Consider the following 27,008-nt stretch of genomic DNA (forward strand, 5'->3'; position numbering starts at 1 on the left):
GACACATTTCTTAGCGAACTACACAGCAGCCACTCGGGCATCGTGATGGTGAAAGCCATAGCCAGATCCCATGTGTGGTGGCCAGGCATCGACTCAGATTTAGAGTCATGTGTACGCCAGTGCACGCCTGCTCTCAGTTGAGCAATGCACCCAGAGAGGCACCGCTAAGTTTATGGTTCTGGCCATCCAAACCGTGGTCAAGGATCCATGTAGACTATGCAGGCCCATTCCGAGGCAAAATGTTTTTGGTTGTCGTGGATGCTTACTCAAAATGGATTGGGTGTGCAATAATGTCTGGAAGCACCATTGAAAGTCTAAGAGCTATGTTTGCCACGCATGAGCTGCCCGATGTCCTAGTCAGTGACAATGGGCTGTGCTTCACAAGTGCCGAATTCAAAGAATTCATGACCCGCAATGGGGTCAAACATGTCACATCTACGCCTTTCAAGCCTGCATCCATCGCCCAGGCAGAACGGGCAGTCCAGACCATCAAGCAAAGCTTGAAACGAGTGCTGCTCAGCTACCAAACCAGACCCCACTCACTCACAGGGATTCCCCCAGCTGAGCTGCTTATGAAAAGGGCACTTAAAACAAGGCTCTCTCTAGTCCACCCTGATCTACATGATCATGTGAAGGACAAGCGGCATCAATAGAGTGTGTGCCATGACCGTGCAAACTTGTCACGCGCTATTGAGATCAACGATCCTGTGTTTGTGCTCAATTATGGACATGGTCCAAAATGGCTTGCTGGCACGGTCACAGCCAAAGAGGTGAGTAGGGTGTTTCAGATCAAACTGACCAATGGACAAACGCACAGAAAACACTTGGACCAAATTAGATTGCGGTTCACCAACAGCTACGTACAATCTGAAGAAGACACCACCAACTTTGAACTTCCAACACACACACAAGTGGCAACTGATGTAACAGTTAACCACGAAACAGAACTCATCATCCCCAGCAGCCTGGCAAGGCCGGCTGCCCAACAGCCCAATGAAGAACTGACTAACCCAACCACACCAGCATTTGTACCAAGACGACTGACAAGGGAGCGCAGAGCCCCAGATTGTCTCACCTTGTAAATAAATGTACTGTTGACTTCATGGGGGAGTGATGTTATGTATTTAGCCCCTTGTAACCTGCATCACATCTGTCCACCAGAGGGCCTACCTGTTGGAGTCCCAAGGGATCCCAGCACCCCTTGGGAGTACAGTATATAAGCAGGCCACCCACGAAGTACCTGCACTCTGGAACTACAATAAAGAAGCTAAGGTCACATTGGCTCATTACACACAGGACTCGGTCTGACCATTTATTATGAGTACAACAGAGTGTTTCTCCGTTCTTTGCCAGGAATGAGGTGGGGCCTTAGGAGTTTGGATCGTAGGTGGCCTTGACTGCAGTGAAGAATCATCATATGTCGTGGCTGTCAGCTAGTTGTTGTATCACCTGCGCTTTCTCCATCCACCACCTGTTCTTTAGGTCCCGGGTTTTTTGTTGGACCTCAGCCTTGAGCCGACTGTAACGTTGCTTTGTAGCTCCCGAGTTTGGTTGTTGCTTGAGGCTCAAAAATGCTCTGCGCTTACGATCTATTAGTTCTTGGATCTCCTGATCGTTTTCATCAAACCAGTCCTGGTGTTTTCTGGTTGAGCAACCAAGTGTCTTTTCACAGGCACTGATTATGGAGGCCTGGAGGGCAGACCCAGCGCTGTGGGCATTGATTATCTCAGGGTCATCAAGGCACGCCAGATTGGCTGTGAGGCGCTGGCTGTATAGGACTCTCTTAGCTGGGTCTTTAAGTGCCCCGGCATTAATTTTTTTGTGGCACTGCTTCTGCTGTCCCCTCTGCTTTGGGGCTATGTTAATATTGATGATGGATCGGATTAGGCGATGGTCCGTCCAGCAGTCATCAGCTCCCATCATGGTGCAGGTGATGCGCACATCCTTGCGATCCTTAGCTCGGATGATGACATAGTCCAGCAGATGCCAGTGTTTGGAGCGAGGGTGTTGCCACGATGCCTTGTATTTGTCCCTCTGGCGGAACAGGGTGTTGGTGATGAGGAGTTCGTGTTCTAGACATTTTGGCAGGCGTAGGGTGCTGCTGGAGTTGGATTTCCCTACCCTCTCTCTGCCAATCACGCCTCCCCGGAGGGCTGTGTCTTTGCCGACCCTGCCATTAAAGTCTCCTAGGAGGATCAATTTGTAGTCCTTGGGGATGCGGGACAAGGATGTCTCGAGGTTGGAATAAAAATCCTCTTTAGCCTCATCCGTTGCATCAAGTGTTGGGGCATACGCTCTGATGACTGTGGCGCATTGGTTCCGGGATGGGGTGAGATGAAGAGTCATAAAGCATTCATTAATCCCGCAGGGGGAGTCTTTGAGGCGGCCAACCAGTTCATTTTTGACGGCAAAGCCGACTCCATGAAGGTGGCATTCTTCCTCTGGTTTTCCTTTCCAGAAAAAGGTATAACCTCCACCATGTTCCTTGAACTGACCTTCCCCTGCCGCCGGGTCTTGCTTAGGGTGGCGATGTCGATGTCAAAGCGTATAAGTTCCCGGGCAACTATGGCGGTGTGGCGTTCCGGCCTGTTGCTGTTGGAGTTGTCCATGAGGGTCCTTGCGTTCCAGGTCCCGAACTTCAGGTTAAATGAGTGGAAGATGCCTGTGCGTGAGTTCTTTTAACGTGGGGTGGTTGTTGCACACCAACCACCACACGGGCTTAGCTGAGCAAGGTCTTGGTCCATTGGCAAGGGGGTCCAAGACGACGAGACCAGGCACTGCTGTATGAGTCTAGTTGCCTATGGCGAGATGTTGGCCGCAAGCTCGGAGTTGGGTAGCGCACTTGATAGTAGGTGGCCTGCTGCTTGGTTGAGGACAGGCATTGAGGGGGTCAGCGGTCCCCTGGAGTTCAGTGGTCCCCTGGAGTTCAGCGGTCCCCTCGAGTGTTCTCAAGTCCATCCCGCAGCATGCAACCCTCCACCACCTCAGTGAAACTCCAATGCTGCACGAGGTAGGCAAAGCCATAAAACAGCTCAAGAATAACAAGAGTACGGGTGTGGATGGAATTCCTGCTGAGACGCTAAAATATGGCGGAGAGGTGCTTTTGGCATGGATACATGACCTCATCTCTCTCATTTGGAGGGAGGAGAGCATGCCGGGTGATCTCAGAGATGCAATGATCGTGTCCATTTTTAAAAAGTGGAACAAATCTGACTGTGGCAACTACAGGGGAATTTCCCTGCTATCAACCACTGGGAAGGTTGTCGCTAGAGTCCTCCTCAAATGTCTTCTCCCTGTGGCCGAGGACTCCTCCCGGAGTCACAGTGCAGATTTCGTCCCCTATGGGGCACACCGGACATGGTCTTTGCAGCGCGACAACTGCAGGAAAAATGCAAGGAGCAGCGCCAGCCCTTATATATGGCCGCCTTCAATCTTGCAAAGGCCTTTGACACTGTCAACTGTGAGGGCTTATGGAGCGTCCTCCTCCATTTTGGGTGCCCCCACAAGTTTGGCAACATCCTTCGCCTGTTCCACGACGACATGCCAGCCATGATCCTTACCAGCAGATCCGTTACAGACCCAGTCCACGTCCGGACCGGGGTCAAACAGGGCTACGTCATCGCTCCAACCCTCTGCTCAATCTTCCTTGCTGCCATGCTCCACCTCACTGTCAACAATCTCCCTGCTGGAGTGGAACTAAACTACAGAACCAGTGGGAAGCTATTTAACCTATGCCGCCTCCAGACCAGGTCCAAGACCACCCAAAACTCTGTCGTTGAACTGCAGTATGCGGACGACGCCTGCGTCTGCGCACATTCTGAGGCTGAACTCCAGGATATAGTGGTGTATTCACCGAGGCATATGAAAGCATGGGCCTTACATTTAACATCCGTAAGACAAAGATCCTCCACCAGCCTGTCCTCGCGCACAGCACTGCCCCCCAGTCATCAAGATTCACGACGCGGCCCTTGACAACGTGGACCACTTCCCATACCTCGGGAGCTTCTTGTCAACAAAGGCAGACATTGATGCGGAGATTCAACATCGCCTCCAGTGCGTCAGCGCAGCCTTCGGCCGACTGAGGAAAAGAGTATTCGAAGACCAGGCCCTCAAACCTACCACCAAGCTCATGGTCTACAGGGCTGTAGTAATACCCGTCCTCCTGTATGGATCAGAGGCATGGACGACTTACAGAAGACACATCAAGTTGCTGGAGATATATCACCAACGATGTCTCCGCAAGATCCTGCAAATCCCCTGGGAGGACAGACTCACCAACATCAGTGTCCTTGCCCAGGCTAACATAGACAGCATTGAAGCACTAACCACACTCGATCAGCTTCGCTGGGCAGGCCACTTAGTTCGCATGCCAGAAACGAGACTCCCTAAGCAACTGCGGAGCTCCTTCATGGCAAACGAGTTACAGGTGGGCAACGGAAACGTTACAAGGACACCCTCAAAGCCTCCCTGGTGAAGTGCGACATCACCACTGACGCCTGGGAGTCCCTGGCCGAAGACCGCCCTAGGTAGAGAAAGAGCATCCGGGAGGGCTTTGAACTCTTCGAATCTCAACGCTGCGAGCGTGAAGAGATCAGGCGCAGGCAGCGGAAGGAGCGTGTGGTAAATCAGTGCCACCCCCCCTTCCCCCGACGAATATCTGTCCCACCTGTGACAGGGTCTGTGGCTCTCGTGTTGGACTGTTCAGCCATTTTAGGAGTGGAAGCACGTCTTCCTCGATTCCGAGGAACTGCCTATGACAATGATGGATAAGTGGCAAGTAACATTCGCGCCACAAAAGTGCCAAGCAATGACTATCTCCAACAAGCGAGAGTCTAACCACCGCTCTTTGACATTCAACAGCATTACCATCACCGAATTCCCAACCATCAACATTCTGGGGGTCATAAATATTGTGGCAACAAGAGCAGATCAGAGGCTGGGTATTCTGCGTCGAGTGTCTCACCTCCTGACTCCTCAAAGCCTTTCTACCATCTGTACAGCACAAGTCAGGAGTGTACTGTAATACTCTGCACTTGCCTGGATGAGTGCAGCTCCAACAACACTCAAGAAGCTCGACACCATCCAGGACAAAGTAGCCCACATGATTGGCACCCCATCCGCCACCTTAAACATTCCCTCCCTCCACCACCGACGCACCATGGCTGCACCATCTACAAGATGCATTGCAGCAACTCGCCAAGGCTTCTTCGGCAGCACTTCCCAAACCCACAACGTTTACCACGTAGAAGGAGAAGGGCAGCAGGTGCATGGGAATACCACCACCTCCACATTCCCCTCCAAGTCACACACCATCCTGACTTGGAAGTATATCGCTGTTCCTTCATTGTCACTGGGTCAAAATCCTGGAACTCCGTCCCTAACAACATTGTGGGAGCACCTTCACCACACGGACTTCAGCGGTTCAAGAAGGCGGCTCACCACCACCATCTCAAGGGCAATTAAGGATGGGCAATAAATGCTGGCCTTGCCAACAACGCCCACATCCCATGAACACTTAAAAAAAAATAGGGGTGGTCAACAGACCACCTAATAGCGGAAGGGAGATGGAGGAAAAAATACGCAAACAAATAAGGGAAATTAGTAAAAAACATAGAATAATCATCATGGAGGATTTCAACTACCCTGATATTAATTGGGCAGAAGAGGTAGGTAAAGGGGATAAGAGAATGGAGTTCCTACAATGTGTACAGGAATCCTTTCTACCCCAATATGTAAAAAGCCCAACAAGGGAGGATTCGCTATTGGATCTAGTAATGGGGACTGAACCAGAGCAGTTAAGAGAAGTAAAAGTAGGGGAACATCTAGGCAATAATGACCATTAGAATACGCTTTAAGATAATAATTGACAAGGACATAAGTATGATGAAGACCAATGTAATAAATTGGAAAAAAGCTGCTTTTGAGGGGCTGAGAATAGAACTTGGGAAAATAAAATGGACATAATATTGGCAAACTATGATGTAAAATAGCAAGGGAAACATTTAAAATGGTGTTTAACAGAGTCCAGGAAAAATATATTCCACTTAAAAAATAGGAACAAAATAAGCACTAATGGGACACCATGGATGAATAAAGCCATAAGGGAAAAATTGAGGGTACATGGACAGCAGGGGAGAGCATGATAAGGGAGAATACAAAGTGATTAGGAGAGAAGTAAAAAAAAACAATTAGGAAGGCAAAGAGGAACTATAAAATTAAATGATCAAAGAACATAAAACAAAATAATAAAATATTTTATAGGCACATAAATTTTAAAAAGGGAGGTCGGGATGGGAATAGGGCCACTAAGGGATGGACAGGATAATACCACAGGCAATGATAGAGATGGCAGAAATATTAAATAACTATTTTACTTCAATATTTACTGGGGAGATAGAACAGGTGGACCTGACATTGGATCATGAGATTGGTAATGAAATAACTGCATTTAAAATTAAAAGAGAAGATATATTAAACAAACTAATCAAACTCAAAGAGGGAAAACCCACTGGTCTGGACAAATTACATCCATGTATTTTAAAATAATCTATGGAAGAGATAGCAAAGGCATAAAATAATTTGTTAAGAAAGGTGTAGTGCCAGAGGACTGGCAGATAGCTAACGCAATACCTAGATTTAAGAATGGAAATAAAACATGTCCACGGAATTATAGACCAGTCAGCTTAGCATCGGTAGTAGAACAAATAATGGAATCCCTACTAAAGGAGAAAATAGAAGAACATCTAGAATCCAAAAATATAGTCAGCATGGATTTCAAAAGGGAAAGTTTTGCTTGACCAACCTAACTGAATTTTTTGAAGAGGTAACAGAGGCAGTAGACAAGGGTAATGCAGCAGATGTAATTTATCTGGATTTTCAAAAGAACTTCGAAAAGGTATCACATAATAGACGAATGAATAAGGTCAGAGAATGTGGAGTCAGGGGAGAAGAAGCAGAATGGATAGATAGCTGGCTTGAAGACAGAGAGTAGGGGCAAAAGGTAGCTATTCACAGTGGCCGAAGGTGGGTAGTGGTGCTCCACAAGGATCAGTGCTGGGACCACAATTTGTATTAAAAATTTAGACTTTGGAATCAAAAACACAATTTCTAAATTTGCGGATGATACCAAATTGGGGGGATAGTCAATACTGAGGAGGATTCCAACAAATTACAGGAGGCTATCAATAAACTTGCAGAATGGGCATATAATTGGCAAATGAAGTTCATCATAGATAATTGTGAGGTATTTCATTTTGGTAGGAAGAATAGGGAGGTCACTTACTACTCGGAGGGTGTGAGTCTGGGTGGGGTAAAGGGATCTCGGAGTACAAATACACAAATCGCTAAAAGTAGCGACACAAGACCCTAAGAAAGCAAACCAAGCACTAGGGTTTAATTCTAGAGGGATAGAATTGAAAAGTAGTGAAGTTATGCTAAACTTGCATCGAACCTTGTTTAGACCACATTTGGGAGTACTGCGTACAATTCTGGTCGCCATATTATAGAAAGTACATAGAGGCACTGGAGAGGGTGCAGAGAAGATTTACAAGGATGATACCAGAAATGCGAGTGTATACATATCAAGAAAGGATAACAGGCTGGGTCTCTTTTCGCTTGAAAAAAGAAGGCTGAGGGGTGACCTAATAGAGGGCTTTAAAATTATGAAAGGTTTTGATAGAGTGGATAGAGAGAGAGTGTTTCCACTTGTGGGAAAGAGCATTACAGGAGGCCATCAATATAAGATAGTCACCAACAAATCAAAAAGGGAATTCAGAAGAAACTTCTTTACTCAGAGGGTGGTGAGAAAGAGGAACTCGCTACCACAGGGAGTAGTTGAGGCAAATAGCACAGATGCATTTAAGGGGAAGCTAAATAAGCATATGAGGGAGAAGGGAATAGAGGATTATACTGATAGAGTTAGATGAGGAAAGATGGGAGGAGGCTAGAGTGGAACATAAACGCTGGCATGGACTGGTTGGGCTGATTGGCCTATTTCTGTGCCGTATATCCTATACTTGCTTTAGAAGCAGTTCAGAGAAGGTTCACTAGGTTGATTCCAGGGATGAGGGGGTTGACTTATGAGGAAAGATTGAGTAGGTTGGGCCTCTACTCATTGGAATTCAGAAGAATGAGAGGTGATCTTATCGAAATGTATAAGATTAAAAGGGGGCTTACAAGATGGATGCAGAGAGGATGTTTCCACTGATAGGGGAGACTAGAACGAGAGGGCACGATCTTAGAATAAGGGGCCGTCCATTTAAAACTGAGATGAGGAGAAATTTCTTCTCTCAGAGGGTTGTAAATCTATGGAATTCGCTGACTCAGAGAGCTGTGGAAGCTGGGATATAGAATAAATTTAAGACAGAAATAGACAGTTTCTTAAACGATAAGGGGATAAGGGGTTATGGGGAGTGGGCAGCGAAGTGGAGCTGAGTCCATGATCAGATTAGCCATGATTGTATTGAATGGCGGAGCAGGCTCGAGGGGCCGTATGGCCTACTCCTGCTCCTATTTCTTATGTTCTTATATAATCCTATGTAAGGGATGCCAGATGTGAATTGGAAATACTCTGTGGGTAGAACATGGGCATGCAGTACTGACTGCAGCCATATTATATCAAATCAGAGCCAGAATGCAGCTGTATATTCGGGGACAGGCGTCCTACTCAAATTGACACAAGTTCAATACGTGCAAATTGACTGAAATGTACTGTGAGTAAAACCACAAGTCATGAATTGTACATAATGGGAGCGATTGATATGGGTTGTCTTCAATGGCACTCTACCTAATGGAAGTGATTAATGTGGGGTGGTACCATTTGCACTCTATTTAATGGGAGTGATTGATATGGGTTGTGTCAATGTCACTCTACATAATGGGACTAATTGATGCGGGGTGGCGCCATTTGCACTCGACACATTGGGATTGATTGATAGCAGTTGAGTCCATCTATACACTACGCAATAGAAGTGATTGATATGGTTTGGATCCAGTGACACACTATATAATGGGAGTGATTGATGTGGGTGGCATAATTTTCATTCTACATAATGAAATGATTGATATGGGTTGGGTCCATCTACAGCCTATGCTATGGGAGTGATTGATATTGGTTGCGTCCATCTACAAATTTATTAATAGCAGTGATAAAAGTAGAAATTCTGTTTTTGTTGGACATATGAATATGTTTTTAAAAGAGCTTGGCAACAGTTGAAAATGGAGGTGGGTTCCTTCTCCATTCCTAAATTGGAGGACCAGAGATGGAGAAGGAAGATTCTTTACCTCAATAGAAGACTTTGTTTGATCTCAAGTGACTGATGTTATGCTCATAATAAAAGTAATGTAACTGAGTACTGTAGACGTGAGTAAGTGTGACCTTAGCTCCTTTATTCAAACTCCAGAGTGTTGATACAGCATGGGAGGCCTGCTTATATACAGTGCTCCAACAGGTATGCCCTCTGGTGGCGGTATGATACAGGTTACCTTGGGTTGCATACATAACATCACTCCCTCCCAAAGTCAATAGTATACTTATTTACAGGGTGAGACGATCTGGGGCTTTTCGCTCCCTTGTCGATCGTATAAATGCGGGTGTGGGTGAGTTGGTTGGCCTTGCCGGGCTGCTGGGGATGGTGAGTTCAGCTTCATGGTTGACCGTGATGTCGGTTGCCGCTTGTGTGTGTGTTGGAGGGTCGAAGTTGGTAATGTCCTCTTCAGGTTGCTCGTGGCTGTTTGTGAATTGCAGTTTGGTTTGGTCCAAATGCTTTCTGCAAGTTAGTCCATTAGCAAGTTTGACCTGAAACAACCTACTCCCGTCTTTGGCTATGACGGTGCCAACAAGCCATTTGGGACCATGTCCATAGTTGAGTACAAATGCAGCGTCAATATTGCGTGACAAGTTTGCATGATCATGGTACATGCTTGTTGATGCCGCCTGCCCTCGACATGATCATGGAGATCAGGGTGGACAAGAGAGAGCCTTGTTTTTGGGCACCCTTTTCATGAGCAGCTCGGCTGGGGGAACCCCGGTGAGCAAGTGGGGTCTGGTGCGGTAGCTGAGCAGGACTCGGGACAGGCGGGTCTGCAGAGAGCCTTCCGGCACACGTTTCAAGCTTTGCTTGATGGTTTGGACTGCCCGTTCTGCCTGGCCATTGGATGCGGGCTTGAATGGGGCAGATGTGATGTGCTTGATCTCATTGCGGGTCATGAATTCCTTAAATTCAGCTCTGGTGAAGCACGACCTATTGTCACTGACAAGGACATCAGGCAGGCCGTGCGTGGCGAACATGGCTCGTAGGCTTTCGACGGTGGCAGTGGACGTGCTTACAGACATTATTACACATTCAATCCATTTTGAATAAGCATCCACAACAACCAAAAACATTTTGCCTAGAAACAGGCCCGCAAAGTCAACTTGGATCCTAGACCACGGTTTGGAGGGCCATGACCACAAACTTAGCAGTGCCTCTCTGGGTGCATTGCACAGTTGAGAGCAAGTGTTGCACTGGCGCACGCATGACTCTAAATCTGAGTCGATGCCGGACCATCGCACATGGGATCTGGCTATAGCTTTCATCATTACTATGCCTGGGTGGATACTGTGTAGGTTGTGTATGAATGTTTCCCTGCCTTTCTTAGGCAAAATCACACGATTGCCCCACAAAAGACAGTCCGCTTGTATGGACATTTCATCTTTGCGCCGCTGGAATGGCTTGATCTCTTCACGCATCTCCGCTGGGACGCTGGACCAGCTCCCATGGAGGACACAGTTTTTTCCAAGGGACAGTAAAGGATCCTGGCTGGTCCAGGTCCTGATCTGGCGGGCCGTAATGGGTGACTTTTCATTTTCAAATGCATCCATCACCAAGAGCAAGTCTGCAGGCTGTGCCATTTCCACTCCGGTGGTGGGCAATGGTAGCCGACTGAGAGCATCAGCGCAGTTCTCTGTGCCTGGTCTGTGGCAGATTACATTGTTATATATAGACAGCGTGAGCGCCCATCTTTGGATGCGGGCAGAGACATTGGTATTAATCTCTTTGTTCTCTGAGAATAGCGATATGAGCGGCTTATGGTCAGTTTCTAACTCAAACTTGAGACCAAACAGATACCGGTGCATTTTTTTCACCCCATAAACGCATGCCAGAGCTTCTTTTTCAATCATGCTGCAGGCCCTTTCAGTCTTGGACAAACTCCTGGACGCATAGGCGACTGGTTGCAATGTTCCTGATTCATTTGCAAAGTTGTAACACACACCCGACCCTGTACGATGATGCATCGCAAGCTAGCACTAAACGTTTACATGGGTTATACAGAACAAGCAGTTTGTTGGAACATAACAGATTTCTGGCTTTCTCAAAAGCAGCCTCTTGTGATTTCCCCCATATCCAGTCATCTCCCTTGTGTAGCAGCCTAGGGGTTCTAGCAAGGTGCTTAACCCGGGTAGGAAATTCCCAAAATTGTTGAGGAGTTCCAGGCACAACTGCAGCTCCATCATGTTCTGTGGTCTCGGCGCATTCTTGATGGCCTCCATCTTGGAGTCGGTGGGTCTGATGCCATCTGCCGCGATTCTTCTCCCTAAGAACTTGACCTCTGGCGCCATGAAAACATACTTCGCGCGTTTCAACCTGAGTCCCACACGATCTAGCCGACTTAGAACCTCTTCCAGGTTCTTCAAGTGTTTGATGGTGTCCCGACCTGTGATCAATATGTCGTCCTGGAAAACCACGGTGCGTGGAACTGACTTTAGTAGGCTCTCCATGTTCCTTTGAAAAATTGCCATGGCCGATCGAATCCCAAACAGGCATCTATTGTAGATGATCAGACTTTTATGCGAGTTGCAGGTGAGGTCTTTCGAAGATTCCGCTAGCTCCTGCATCATGTAGGCCGAGGTCAGGTCCAACTTGCTGAATGTCTTTCCTCCAGCCAGGGTCGCAAATAGGTCGTCTGCCTTGGGTAGTGGGTCCTGTAGCAAAAAATGGTTAATCGTTATTTTATAGTCCCCACAAATTCTGACCGTGCCATCGCCTTTGAGAACCGGAACAATCGGACTGGCCCACTCATTGAACTCCACCGTGATGATGCCTTCTCGCTGCAGCCTGTCCAGCTCAATTTCCACTTTCCCTCACATCATATATGACACCGCCCATGCCTTGTGGTGGATGGGTCGTGTACCGGGAACCAAGTGGATCTGCACCTTTGCCCCCGACAAACTTCCGATGCCTGGCTCAAACAACGACGGGAACTTGCTCAGAACCTGGGCACATGAGGCGTCGTCGACGGACGAAAGCGCTCGGATGTCGTCCCAGTTCCAGTGGATTTTTCCCAGCCAGCTTCTGCCAAACAGTGTGGGGCCATCTCCTGGTACTATCCATAGTGTGAGTTCGTGCACTGCTCCAGCATAGGAGACTATTACTGCTGTGCTGCCAATAACAGGGATCAGCTCTTTAGTGTAAGTTCTTAGCTTGGTGTGAATGGGGCTAAGCTTCGGCCTGTGTGCCTTGTTGCACCACAGCCTGTCGAAGGCCTTTTTGCTCATGATAGACTGACTCGCACCCGTGTCCAGTTCCATTGATACTGGAATTCCATCCAGTTCGACTTTTAGCATGATCGGTGGACATTTCGTGGTGAAGGTGTATACCCTGTACACTTCTGCTTCCTCGGTTCAAGTCTCTAGTTCAGCCTGATCCACCATGGATCGGTCCTCCTCTGCAACGTGGTGGTTTGCAGGGTTTGTAGCTTGTCTGCACATTCACTGGAGGTGTCCCATTGTTCCACAGCTTTTGCACACATAGTGTTTGAAGCGGCACTGATGGACTCGATGATCACCTCCACCGTGCCAACAAGGTGTTAACTGTCTCGCATTAACATTTGATGGCGGACTCTGGGTCATCTGAGGTCGTGCAACTGCAGGCGTGTACGTTCTGCCATATGCATTCCTGCCTGAAAACAACGTTACTTTGAGTAGAGTACTTGCCGAAAAACTCTTTATGCTGCGAAATTTGTTTGGTGTTATCGTTGGTGGACATAAATGCCTGGGCTATCGTCATGGTTTTGCTCGGGTTCGGTGTTTCAACAGTCAATAGTTTGCGAAGGATAACCTCATGGCCAATGCCAAGCACGAAAAAGTCACTTAGCATTTGCTCAAGGAATCTATCGAATTCGCATTGGCCTGCAAAGCGCTTTAGTTCGGCGACGTAGCTCGCCATTTTCTGGCCTTCAGACCGTTGACACGTGTAAAATCAATACCTTGCCATCAGAACGCTTTCCTTCGGATTTAAGTGCTCCCGGGCCAGCGTACACAGTTCTTCATACGATTTGGTTGTTGGTTTCACCAGAGCTAGAAGATTCTTCATGAGGCCATAGGTTGTTGCCTCACAGATGGTGAGGAGGATCGCATTTGTTTGGCAGCGTACTCGTCCCCTTCCAGCTCGTTGGCCACAAAGTATTGGTCGAGTCGCTCTACGAAGGCATCCCAATCGTCCCCTTCTGAGAATTTCTCCAGGATACCAACAGTTCTCTGCATTTTCGCGTGATTGTTTGTTATCTCGTTGCCAGTTATGCTCACAATAAAGTAATGTAACTGAGTACTGTAGACATGAGTAAGTGTGACCTTAGCTCCTTTATTCAAACTCCAGAGTATTGGTATAGCATGGGAGGCCTATTTATATACAGTGCTCCCAAGGGATGTTGGGATTCTTGGGACTCTAACAGGTATGCCTTCTGGTGGTGGTATGATACAGGTGACCTAGGGTTGCATACATAACATCTGGGGACAATTGCCTCAAATGCCAATGAAGATTACAATATTACCCCTGGGCATATACTGATATGACACCAGGAAAGTTTAACATTATTGGATTGTACTTCAGCCACATACTGGGGTTAACCCTGGAACATTTTCAGGTTCTGTGCTTGTACGGTTACTTTAATCTTTCATCTGGCCAAGCTTGCTTGACAATTCTATGTTCAAAGGAACGGCCCTTAAATTGGGGGAAGTGTCTGCAGCTCTTTTCTAAGTCTGATCTGGTCAGGCGATGGAAGTCACTAACTTATACTCAGTAGCACTTATTGGGCTGTTTGTGCCAACAACCTTTCTCAATGGAGGAGCTTAGACTTTGAATGAGTCTACATATAACAATATTGCCCTGTGCTTATAGCTTTGCCGAGTCACTAAACCCCCGTGCATATGATTTAAGTGCAAGTACATTAGGGATTTTAGCCTGATCTGAGTGTGATCATTTCCACATTGAAATAAACTGTGTTGGATTGGGGAAAAGAGGGGAGTTGTTGACACCGAGTTACACAACCGCAAACATGCACAGGTTCATCGCAAGTGGCACAGGTCACTTGTGGGGAACATGCCACATCCACGGAAACCCTCAACCACAAGCACAAGGGAATGAAGAGACAGGGGGTCTGTTCAATGGAGGGAGATGGGAAGAGATTGGGATAGAAACATAGAAAATAGGTGCAGGAGTAGGCCATTCAGCCCTTCGAACCTGCTGATCATTCACCTCAGTACCCCTTTCCTGCTTTCTCTCCATATCCCTTGATCCCTTTAGTCGTAAGGGCAATATCTAACTCCCTCTTGAATATATCCAATGAACTGGCATCAACAACTCTCTGTGATAGGGGATTCCACAGGTTAACAACTCTCTGAGTGAAGAAGTTTCTCCTCATCTCAGTCCTAAATGGCTTACCCCTTATCCTTGGACTGTGTCCCTTGGTTCCCCAGCATCGGGAACATTCTTCCTGCATCTAACCTGTCCAGTCCCATCAGAATTTTATATGTTTCTATGAGATCCCCTCTCATCCTTCTAAACTCCAGTGAATACAGGCCCAGTCGATCCAGTCCCTCCTCACCTGTCAGTCCTGCCATCCCGGGACACAGTCTGGTGAACCTTCGCATGCACTCCCTCAATAGCAAGAATGTCCTTCCTCAGATTAGGAGACCAAAACTGAACACAATATTCCAGGTGAGGCCTCACCAAGGCTCTGTACAACTGCAGTAAGACCTCCCTGCTCCTGTACTCAAATCCCCTAGCTATGAAGGCCAACATACCATTTGTCTTCTTCACCGCCTGCTGTACCTGCATGCCAACTTTCAATGACTGATGAACCATGACACCCAGGTCTCGTTAGAGTTGGATAGACCGAACCAGTATCAATCACTCCCATGGCATTGGGTGGAGATGGACATAACCCATATCAATCACTTCATTTAGTAGAATGAAATTGATGCCATGCCACATCAATCACTCCCATTATATAAAGTGTCACTGGATCCAACCCATATCAATCACTTCTATTGCGTAGTGTATAGATGGACCCAACTGCTATCAATCAATCCCAATGTGTAGAGTGCAAATGGCGCCACCCCGCATCAATCAGTCCCATTATGTAGAGTGACATTGGACACAACCCATATCAATCACTCCCATTAAATAGAGTGCAACACTGGATTATATCATCTGGTGTTAAATGTAAGTAAGAACGTTATTATTTAGCAGTACTTCTAGAAGTCTCTCCCTCTGTCTCTTTGCATGTTCTGCAAATAGGTATGCGTGTGCAATTCCTGCGGACTCTAGTTACCAGTGTATAATTCTTGCTCAAACGCATTCTCGGTGTAATAGACGTGCTTCCCAAGCTTTGAGTTGATTATAGTCTTGGGCTTTGGCGGGGGTTCCAAGTGCTTCACTATCACGTTGGCCGCAGTCCGGTTTACAGCTCCAGGTTCCTCGGCAAAGTCCTCACTCAGTTCAAACCCAGGGACCCTGTGGAAAACCAATCACAGTAACCATGCTGCCAGCCATAGCAATTCTGCTGTTCTTGTCAATATTTTGTCCTGTTATACAAGAACATCTCACCTCTCCAACATTAGCATCCTTGACCAAGCCAACATCCCCAGCATTGAAGCACTGACCACACTTGATCAGCTCCGCTGGGCAGGCCGCATTGTTTGCATGCCAGACACGAGACTCCCAAAGCAAGCACTCTACTCGGAATTCCAAAGGTGGGCAGAAGAAACGTTACAAGAACACTCTCAAAGCCTCCCTGATAAAGTGCAACAACCCCAACACCTGGGAGTCCTGGCCAAAGACCGCCCTAAGTGGAGGAAGTGCATTCGGGAGGGCGCTGAGCACCTCGAATCTCATAGAAACATGGAAATTTACAGCGCAGAAGGAGACCATTCCGGCCCATCTTATCCACGCCAACCAACAAAGAGCCACATGGCCCTTGGTCAGCAGCCCTAAAGGTTACATATAAACCTATGAACAATAACGGAAGGCAAAGAGCACCCAGCCCAACCAATCCGCCTCACCACAACTGCGACACCTCTTATACTGAAACATTCTACACTCCACCCCAACCGGAGCCATGTGATCTCCTGGGAGAGGCAAAAACCAGATAAAAACCCAGGCCAATTTAGGGAGAAAAAGTCTGGGAAACTTCCTCTCCGACCCATCCAGACAATCGAAACTAGTCCAGGAGATCACCCTGGCCGTATTCAATTCCATGCAGTACTTACCATTATATCTGCTCCGTCCAACAAACAACAAAAGGTCATCCAATCTAATCCCAATTACCAGCTCTAGGTCCGTAACCCTGCAGGTTACAGCACTTTAAGTGCCCATCCAACCATCTCTTAAAACTGATGAGGGTTTCTGCATCCACCACTCTTCCAGACAGCGAGTTCCAGATCCCCACAACCCTCTGCGTAAAGAAGCCCCCCCTTCAAATCCCCTCTAAACCTTCCACCAACCAATTAAGACTATGCCCCCTCATACTAGACCCCTCCACCAATAGAAATAGGCCCTTACTATCCACTATGTCCAGGCCCCTCAATATTTTGTACACCTCAATGGGATAGGAGGGGAGGAGGGGGATGGGAGGAGAGGGGGGATTTGAGAGATGGGGAGATGGGAGGGGAGGGGGATGTGAGAGGGGGAGGATGGGAGAGGAGCAGGAATTGATTTATGGAGCACTCACGGTTGCAAGTGTTGACACCAAGTTTCTTGAACACAGCTTTAGCTTGCAATGTAGTAATTTATTTTATAATGCTTAGCCTTCCAACTGAGCACAGTGCCTCCCGGTGTTCGAACCTCACCAACTGGAAAGGGATTCATCAAAAGGAACCACCCGGGCTGGCTGTGGGGAACAGGGGCATGTGCAGGCTCGAGCTGATCCCCAGTGTCAGGGCTCTGAGCTATGAGCAAAGACTGTTGAGACTTGGGCTTTTCAGCCTAGAATGGAGGCATCCGAGAGGTGAGTACAGGAGTGCATTAACTTAATCAGGGAATGGAAAAGATAAACCCGGATAGTACTTTAAATTAAATTGTCCGCTACCTCCTCCATCCCCCTGCCTGAAAGGGTGGTGGAAGCAGATTCAGTGGTAACTTTCAAAAGGGAATTGCATAAATACTTGGAAAGGTAAAATTTGCAGGGCTATGGGGATAGAGCAGGATAGAGGGACTAATTGGATAGCTCTTTCAACGAGCTGACACGATGGGCCGAATGGCTGTAAGATTCTATGGGTTAGTAATTTGTTTTTTTGCTGCTCCTCTTAGTGCCCCGGAGGGGCAGCAATGGCGGCGGAAAGCAGTTGCGCCCGGGCGGCCAGCTTCCAGCACCCTGCCGGGACATTTGTTGCCGGTATTGACGGGAGGGCAGGGGGGGCGAAACCCAGAAGAGGCGAGCCAGTATGCAAGACCCCTAGTTGCGACACCAGCTCGATTTATGGTTGCCGCCCGACCTGTAGCGCTCCGTAGCGCCCGCTGGTGGGAACGCCTGTGAAAGCGGGCAGTCCAAGCTGTAGCTTGTGAGGGAAGGGATGTCCATGCTCCGAGGTAAGTGTGATTGGTTTTTTAATTTGTTTTTGCGATTTATGTTGTGGTGTGAGCTATGCATTGGGAATGTTTTTGGTGTTTTTATTTCAGGTTCCCCCCGCCCTCCCCCAGGCCTCTGTTATGGTGCTCCGAGGCCGGCTCTTCAGCTCGGGATTTCCCCTTGCTCAGCCGGCCGAACGCCCTGAGAGAGGCGTGTAAATCCTCTCTTAGCGCCCCGCTCCAAACTCCGGGCCCAGCAGATGCAAACCATTTGCTGGCACAAAATGTACCGCCCTGCCCGGGATACCGCCCCAACTGAGGTGCGACAGAATTTCCACAGCTATGATTCATCCCAAGTTGGTGAAAGGGGTTTGTGAATACAAGATCATTCCTTTCTCCCATCCCTCCCTGTAAAGGTTTGAACTGCCTCTCAAGTATCAATACCTTTAAAGAAACAACTGATTTATGGAGAGCTAAGGGTAGCATCTACTCTGACGACGCCACCTGCCACACTAGTGCCTCCGACATGTCTACCTTTTTCCTCAACCAAGGATTCCCCTCCGCTGTGGTTAACATGGCCCTCGACTGTGTCCGTTCTATGTCCCGTACCTCTGCTCTCACCCCTTCCCCTCCCTTTCAGAACCACAACAAGGTTTTCCTTGTCCTCACCTTTCACCCCACCAACCTCCACGTTCAACGAATCATCCTCCGCCATTTCCGCCACCTCCAGCGTGATCCCATCACCAATCACATCTTCCCCTCCCCTCCCCTCTCAGCAAACTGAAGGGACTGCTCCCTCCACGACACCCTGGTCCATTCTACAGTCACCCCCAGCACCCCCTCCCCTTCCCACGGCACCTTCCCGTGCAAGCGCAGGAGATGCAACACCTGCCCTTTTACCTCCTCCTTTCCCACTATCCAGGGCCCCAAACACTCCTTTCAGGTGAAACAGCGATTTACTTGTACTTACTATACTGTATTCACTGCTCACGATGTGGTCTCCTCTACACTGGGGAGACCAAACGCAGATTGGGTGGCTGCTTTGCAGAACACCTCCGTTCAGTCCGCAAGTGTGACCCTGAGCTTCCGGTCGCCTGTCACTTTAATTCTCCGCTCCATTCCCACTCTGATCTCTCTGTCCTTGTCCTCCTACACTGTTTCAATGAAGCTCAACGCAAACTCGAGGAACAGCATCTCATCTTTTGTTTAGGCACTTTACAGCCTTCTGGACTCAACGTCGAGTTCAACAATTTCAGACCTTAACCTCTGCCCATATTTTGCTCCCTTTCCTCCTTTTATTAAACCATGCCCCGGTCTTAAGTAAATTTTTTCTTTCTGTTTCCCAGGGTAGCCGGTAATTATTTCGCCATTCACACCCTATCTAAACTAATCTTTTTCTAACTTCTGCCATTACCATCTGAAGTCGGCCCATCATCCCTTTTGTCTCTCTAATCTCTTCTGTCTTCCACCCTATCACAGACCTTCCCTTTTGTTCTTTCCTCCCCTCCCCCTTTCAGTGCTCCTTAAGAATTTGTTCCTTTCGAATATTCACCAGTTCTGACGAAGGGTCACTGACCTGAAACATTAACTCTGTTTCTCTCTCCACAGATGCTGCCTGACCCGCTGAGATTCCCAGCATTTTCTGTTTTTATTTAAGGATAGCAAATGTTGATACCAAGCTTCTTGAAACACAGCTTTAGCCCATTTACAACTCTGCAAAGTATAACTACAATGCTTTCCCTAGTCTCTCCAGCCTCTGGCACACTACTGACAGTGACAACGGCATCTCTGTGATGGCCCCTTTACTGTATGCACCTGTGAGTATGCTCACAGGCTTGGCCTGGAGGGTGGTGCACGGAGCAGTCCCTTGCAATAAGTTTTTAAGTCGGTACACGGGCTCCCAAGCCACCTGCAATTTCTGTGGTCTGGGGGAGACCGTGTTCCATGTTTTTATGGAATGTGCGAGGTTGCAGCCCCTGTTCCATTATTTGAAGAGGCTGCTCCTCAAATTCTGGTTGCACTTCAGTCCCACACTCCTGATCTTTGGGCACCCTGTGCGGAGGGGAGCGGGCAGGTCGGAGGGCCTCCTCGGTGGACTGCTCCTGGGCATGGCCAAGGTGACCATTAACCGGTCCAGGCAGCGGGCGGTCGAGGGGGTCGTTCAGCCCGACTGCCTGCCTCTCTTCCGTGGTTACATCCGAGCCAGGGTATCCCTGGAGATGGAGCACGCGGTGTCCACCAGTACGCTCGCGGCCTTCCGCGAGAGGTGGGCGCCGGAGGGACTGGAGTGCATTATCACCCCCGGCAACCAAATTTTAATTTGATGTTTTTTGTCTAAAGTTTAATTTGTGTTTTGTGCCGGTTTTAGTGCCCCCCCCACCCTTTTAGCCAGCGGGTACTTGTATAATTTGTGTTTTTAGTGCCCTCAAAAAAAAACAAGGGGGCATTTGTTTGAAAGTGTTTGGAGTGCCCCCTCTCCCCTTAATCAGGGGGCACTTGACTTTGATTTAATGTTTTCTTATTGTTCACAACAAAATAGTTGTAGAGTTGTTGCATTGTGAGTGGCTTAGCCAGTAAAGTGATATTCACAAGACTCAATAAAACCCCAGCCAGTTCGGTTCAATGGATCCACAATGAGGCAGGTGGTTGTGAGCCTAGTGGATGAACCTGCCATGTGTAATGTGATTGTTAAACCTTTTGCTAATAAACCAACTAGTTCTTCATAGCAATGGCCCAGAAATCGCGGCCTCCCCAGGTCCGTACGTATGGACCCGGGAAGGCATTGGAAAAGCTGGTTTTCAGTGCAAATTTCTGGCTTGACAGATCCTCCGTATCTCGGGAGCGAGGTCATTTGCAAGGGTAAGATTGTGGGATTTATGCATATCTTGCCCAGCAAATGTCCTCAAAACTCTTGCACCTGATAAAAGCCAGCGCATAGCCTACTTTTACAGGTGTAAGAGTTTAAAAACATACATAAATATAATGAAATTAAAAAAACATTAATTTTAAAAACCCTGTTCACTATGTTACATTTATGTTCAACCATAATTGAAACTTTTTTTTTTAATTGGCAAATTTTTTTTCTTTAAAAAACATTTCTATCAACTTTAATTTCCATAGTGTATTTATGTGAGGTATTTTTAATGTTTTATGTAGTGTTTGGGTGTTTGGGGGTGTTTCTCATTCATAGTAATTGGACCTACGAAACTCCTATTACTATGAATGAGAAAGTACTTTGCCGTGATTGGGTGTCCAGGCCCACGTGACTCCTGTGGACGTCCCAATGTGAACACACTCCGTTGCGCAAGAAGAGGAGGCCTCGAGTCCGGGATCTCTGGCGGGCATTCGACCAAAAGGTAAGTGCGCATCTTTTCTCTTATTTTTATTCGAACGCCCACGGGAAGAAGAAACCGGGATTTCTGGGCCAATGTGTTGCTAAGAATTCTTAAGCAAGGAGCCCATGAAGCAAATACATTACAGCCCCGTGCCTTGCAAAGGGGGAGGGGTGACCCTGGAGGAAGCCCCGCCCACTCGCTACCATTTACATGTGGCGGTTGGGAAATGCACAGGTTGGAGATGGGGTCGGGGAGAAGAGAGGAAGATTTTAGGGGAGGAGTTGTGGCGATAGGCCTCTCCACCACTGTCCCGCCCAATATCAGGCAGTGAGTCAGAGGGAGGTCGCCCAACCCCAGACATTCTCAGTGAGCCCTTCCTGACAGTTACTGACAGCCCTCGCACAGATTGATGGGCCAAAGTCCAGAGTAAGGATATCACCAGGGTTGAAAAGAACAGTAGTGGCGGCAAGAAAAGGAAGTGCAGAAATGATGAAGTGATGCCAAGCTTGAGTTTTAAAAGCACCTGGGCCATGTTGGCCCTGATACCTGGATCAAAAGGAAAGAATCATTCCATGTGCCAGCACCAACTCCCCACACCAGCACAGATCAATATTCACAGCACAACAACTTCTCCCCCACAGACATGGGAACAGGAGAAGGCCATTGAGCCCCTCGACCCTGTTCCGCCATTCTATTAGCTCATGGCTGATCCGTACCTCAAATCCATTTACCCGCCTTAGCTCCATATCCCTTGATACCCTTACCCAACAAAAATCTGTCACTTTCAGGCTCAAAAGCTTCAACTGACCCCAGCATCCACAGCCGTTTAGGGGGGACGAGAGTTCCAGATTTCAACTCCCTTTGTGTGAACAAATGTTTCTTGACATCACTCCTAAATGGCCTGGCTCTAATTTTAAGATGATACCCCCTTGTTCTGGATTCCCTCACAAGAGGAATTTGTTTCTCCCTATCTATCTTATTAAATCCCTTTATCATTTTAAACACCTCAATCAGATCACCCCATAGCCTTCTAAACTCAAGGGAATACAAACTTAGTCTATGCAAACTGTCCTCATAATTTAACCCTTTCAACCCTGCTATCATCCTGGTGACACTGTGCTGCACCCTGTCCGAGGCCAATATATCCTTCCGTTCTGGGCACCACACCTCAGGAACGCAGTACAGGTTGGACCAGGTAGTGCATGTGTCGCCAGGCTGCCCGGGACATATGCTGGTTGGCAGAGATGGTCAGCTACGAGCTGAGCCGGAGGTGAATGCCATATTCTGCCAGCTGATCACATGCAGAAGTCCTGGCACTGGCGCTGGGCTAGCACAGCTCTCCGCAGGTCCCGCTGAAGGACAGTACAAGGGAAGTGTTCCATGTGGCAGTACATACAGACTGTAAGGAAACAGTGTAGATGGTAGAACTACATTTTAGAACAGATTAGGTTGGATTAGTATTAGGATTAATGGGTTTCAGGTGATGCAACAGGAAGCTAGAATACCTAAGCTAAATTATTACGTATTATAAAACACTGGTTAGACCTCAGCAGGAATGATATATCCACTACATCTGGGCACTACACCTTCTTCTTATTAGGCAGTCTCTCGGAGTCGAGGATGACTTAAACTCTGACTACACTTTAGGAAGGATGTCAATGCCCAGAGAGAATGCCGAGGAGATTTACTGGAATGGTACCAGGTCCACAGATCCCTGAAAGTAGCAGGCCAGGTGGATAAGGTGGTTAAGAAGGCATACGGAATGCTTGCCTTTATTGGCCGAGGCATAAAATACAACAGCAGAGAGGTTATGCTTAAATTGTATAATACTCTGGCTAGGCCACAGCTGGAGTACTGTGTGCAGTTCTGGTTGCCGTAATATAGGAAAGATGTGATTGCACTAGAGAGGGTGCAGAGGAGATTTACTAGGATGCTGCCTGGAATGGAGAATCTTAGCTATGAGGACAGATTGGATAGGCTGGGTTTGTTCTCATTGAACAGAGGAGGCTAAGAGGAGACCTCATTGCGATGTATAACATTTTGACGGGCCTGGATATAGTGGATAGCAAGGGCTTATTTCACTTGGTGGAGGGGGCATAGTTTTAATGTGGTTAGTGGACGGTTTAAGGTGATTTGAGCGGAGGTTTCTTCACGCAGAGGGTTGTAGGGGTCTGGAACTCACTGCCTGGTGGATGCAGAAACCCTCATCACATTTAAAAGGTGCTTGGATGGGCACTTGAAGTGTAGTAACCTGCAGGGTTACGGACTTCGAGCTGGTAATTGGGATTAGACTGGATGACCTTTCGTTGGCTGGAACAGATACGATGGGTTGGAGAGGAATTTTCCCAAATTTTTTTCCCCAATTGGCCTGGGTTTTTATCTGGTTTTTGCCACTCCCAGGAGATCACATGGCACCGGTGGGGGTGGAGTGTAGAATGTTTCAGTATAAGGGGTGTCGCAGTTGTGTGGGGCGGACTGGTTGGGCCGGATGCTCTTTACCTTTCCACCATTGTTCATTGTTTATAGGTTTATATGTAACCTTCAGGGCTGCTGACCGAGGGCTGTGTGGCTCTTTGTCGGCCGGCGCGGACACGATGGGCCGAAATGGCCTCCTTCAAACATAGAAACATAAAAAATAGATGCAGGAGTAGGCCATTCAGCCCTTCGAGCCTGCACCGCCATTCAATGAGTTCATGGCTGAACATGCAACTTCAGTACCCCATTCCTGCTTTCTCGCCATACCCCTTGATCCCCCTAGTAGTAAGGACTACATCTAACTCCTTTTTGAATACATTTAGTGAAATGGCCTCAACAACTTTCTGTGGTAGAGAATTCCACAGGATCACCATTCTCTGGGTGAAGAAGTATCTCCTCATCTCGATCCTAAATGGCTTACCCCTTATCCTTAGACTGTGACCCCTGGTACTGGACTTCCCCAACATTGAGAACATTCTTCTTGCATCTAACCTGTCTAAACCCGTCATAATTTTAAACGTTTCTATGAGATAGAAACATAGAAACATAGAAAATAGGTGCAGGAGCAGGCCATTCAGCCCTTCTAGCCTGCACCGCCATTCAATGAGTTCATGGCTGAACATGAAACTTCAGTACCCACTTCCTGCTTTCACGCCATACCCCTTGATCCCCCGAGTAGTAAGGACTTCATCTAACTCCCTTTTGAATATATTTAGTGAATTGGCCTCAACTACTTCCTGTGGTAGAGAATTCCACAGGTTCACCACTCTCTGGGTGAAGAAGTTTCTCCTTATCTCGGTCCTAAATGGCTTACCCCTTATCCTTAGACTGTGACCCCTGGTTCTGGACTTCCCCAACATTGGGAACATTCTTCCTGCATCCAACCTGTCCAAACCCGTCAGAATTTTAAACGTTTCTATGAGGTCCTCTCTCACTCTTCTGAACTCCAGTGAATACAAGCCCAGTTGATCCAGTCTTTCTTGATAGGTCAGTCCCACCATCCCGGGAATCAGTCTGGTGAATCTTCGCTGCACTCCCTCAATAGCAAGTATGTCCTTCCTCAAGTTAGGAGACCAAAACTGTACACAATACTCCAGGTGTGGCCTCACCAAGGCCCTGTACAACTGTAGCAACACCTCCCTGCCCCTGTACTCAAATCCCCTCGCTATGAAGGCCAACATGCCATTTGCTTTCTTAACCGCCTGCTGTACCTGCATGCCAACCTTCAATGACTGATGTACCATGACACCCAGGTCTCGTTGCACCTTCCCTTTTTCTAATCTGTCACCATTCAGATAATAGTCTGTCTCTCTGTTTTTACCACCAAAGTGGATAACCTCACATTTATCCACATTATACTTCATCTGCCACGCATTTGCCCACTCACCTAACCTATCCAAGTCAACTCTGTAGCCTCATAGCATCCTCCTCGCAGCTCACACTGCCACCCAACTTAGTGTCATCCGCAAATTTGGAGATACTACATTTAATCCCCTCGTCTAAATCATTAATGTACAATGTAAACAGCTGGGGCCCCAGCACAGAACCCTGCGGTACCCCACTAGTCACTGCCTGCCATTCCGAAAAGTACCCATTTACTCCTACTCTTTGCTTCCTGTCTGACAACCAGTTCTCAATCCACGTCAGCACACTACCCCCAATCCCATGTGCTTTAACTTTGCACATTAATCTCCTGTGTGGGACCTTGTCAAAAGCCTTCTGAAAGTCCAAATATACCACATCAACTGGTACTCCTTTGTCCACTTTATTGGAAACATCCTCAAAAAATTCCAGAAGATTTGTCAAGCATGATCTCCCTTTCACAAATCCATGCTGACTTGGACCTATCATGTCACCATTTTCCAAATGCGCTGCTATGACATCCTTAATACTTGATTCCATCATTTTACCCACTACTGAGGTCAGGCTGACCGGTCTATAATTCCCTGCTTTCTCTCTCCCTCCTTTTTTAAAAAGTGGGGTTACATTGGTTACCCTCCACTCGATAGGAATTGATCCAGAGTCAATGGAATGTTGGAAAATGACTGTCAGTGCATCCGCTATTTCCAAGGCCACCTCCTTAAGTACTCTGGGATGCAGTCCATCAGGCCCTGGGGATTTATCGGCCTTCAATCCCATCAATTTCCCCAACACAATTTTCCGACTAATAAAGATTTCCCTCAGTTCCTCCTCCTTAATAGACCCTCTGACCACTTTTATATCCGGAAGGTTGTTTGTGTCCTCCTTAGTGAATACTGAACCAAAGTACTTGTTCAATTGGTCTGCCATTTCTTTGTTCCCCGTTATGACTTCCCCTGATTCTGACTGCAGGGGACCTACGTTTGTCTTTACTAACCTTTTTCTCTTTACATACCTATAGAAACTTTTGCAATCCGCCTTAATGTTTCCTGCAAGCTTCCTCTCGTACTCCATTTTCCCTGCCCTAATCAAACCCTTTGTCCTCCTCTGCTGAGTTCTAAATTTCTCCCAGTCCCCAGGTTCGCTGCTATTTCTGGCCAATTTGTATGCCATTTCCTTGGCTTTAATACTATCCCTGATTTCCCTAGATAGCCACGGTTGAGCCACCTTCCCTTTTTTATTTTTACGCCAGACAGGAATGTACAATTGTTGTAATTCATCCATGCGGTCTCTAAATGTCTGCCATTGCCCATCCACAGTCAACCCCTTAAGATCCCCTCTCATTCTTCTGAACTCCAGTGAATACAAGCCCAGTTGATCCAGTCTTTCTTGATATGTCTGTCCCGCCATCCCGGGAATCAGTCTGGTGAACCTTCGCTGCACTCCCTCAATAGCAAGAATGTCCTTCCTCAAGTTAGGAGACCAAAACTGTCCAGGTGTGGCCTCACCAAGGCCCTGTACAACTGTAGTAACACCTCCCTGCCCCTGTACTCAAATCCCTTCGCTATGAAGGCCAACATGCCATTTGCTTTCTTAACCACCTGCTGTACCTGCATGCCAACCTTCAATGACTGATGTACCATGACACCCAGGTCTCGTTACACCTCCCCTTTTCCTAATCTGTCACCATTCAGATAATAGTCTGTCTCTCTGTTTTTACCACCAAAGTGGATAACCTCACATTTATCCACATTATACTTCATCTGCCATGCATTTGCCCACTCACCTAACCTATCCAAGTCACTCTGCAGCCTCATAGCATCCTCCTCGCAGCTCACACTGCCACCCAACTTAGTGTCATCTGCAAATTTGAAGATACTACATGTAATCTCCTCGTCTAAATCATTAATGTACAATGTAAACAGCTGGGGCCCCAGCATAGAACCTTGCGGTACCCCACTAGTCACTGCCTGCCATTCTGAAAAGTACCCATTTACTCCTACTCTTTGCTTCC

The 27,008-nt window shown here is 47.6% G+C and overlaps 1 protein-coding gene across 3 annotated transcripts in view; it reads right to left on the reverse strand.

The window, feature by feature from the left end:
* Positions 1-27,008, reverse strand: part of heatr4 (HEAT repeat containing 4) — a 311,409-nt gene that overhangs the window by 228,736 nt on the left and 55,665 nt on the right. For all 3 annotated transcript variants that reach the window (XM_070878686.1, XM_070878685.1, XM_070878687.1), the window contains exon 3: positions 15,592-15,773. In XM_070878686.1, the coding sequence (XP_070734787.1) occupies positions 15,592-15,773 (182 nt within the window). The remainder of the gene's footprint in view (positions 1-15,591; positions 15,774-27,008) is intronic.

This window comes from Pristiophorus japonicus, chromosome 4 (genome assembly GCF_044704955.1).
Source record: "Pristiophorus japonicus isolate sPriJap1 chromosome 4, sPriJap1.hap1, whole genome shotgun sequence".
In the NCBI taxonomy this organism is placed as follows: Eukaryota; Metazoa; Chordata; class Chondrichthyes; family Pristiophoridae; genus Pristiophorus; species Pristiophorus japonicus.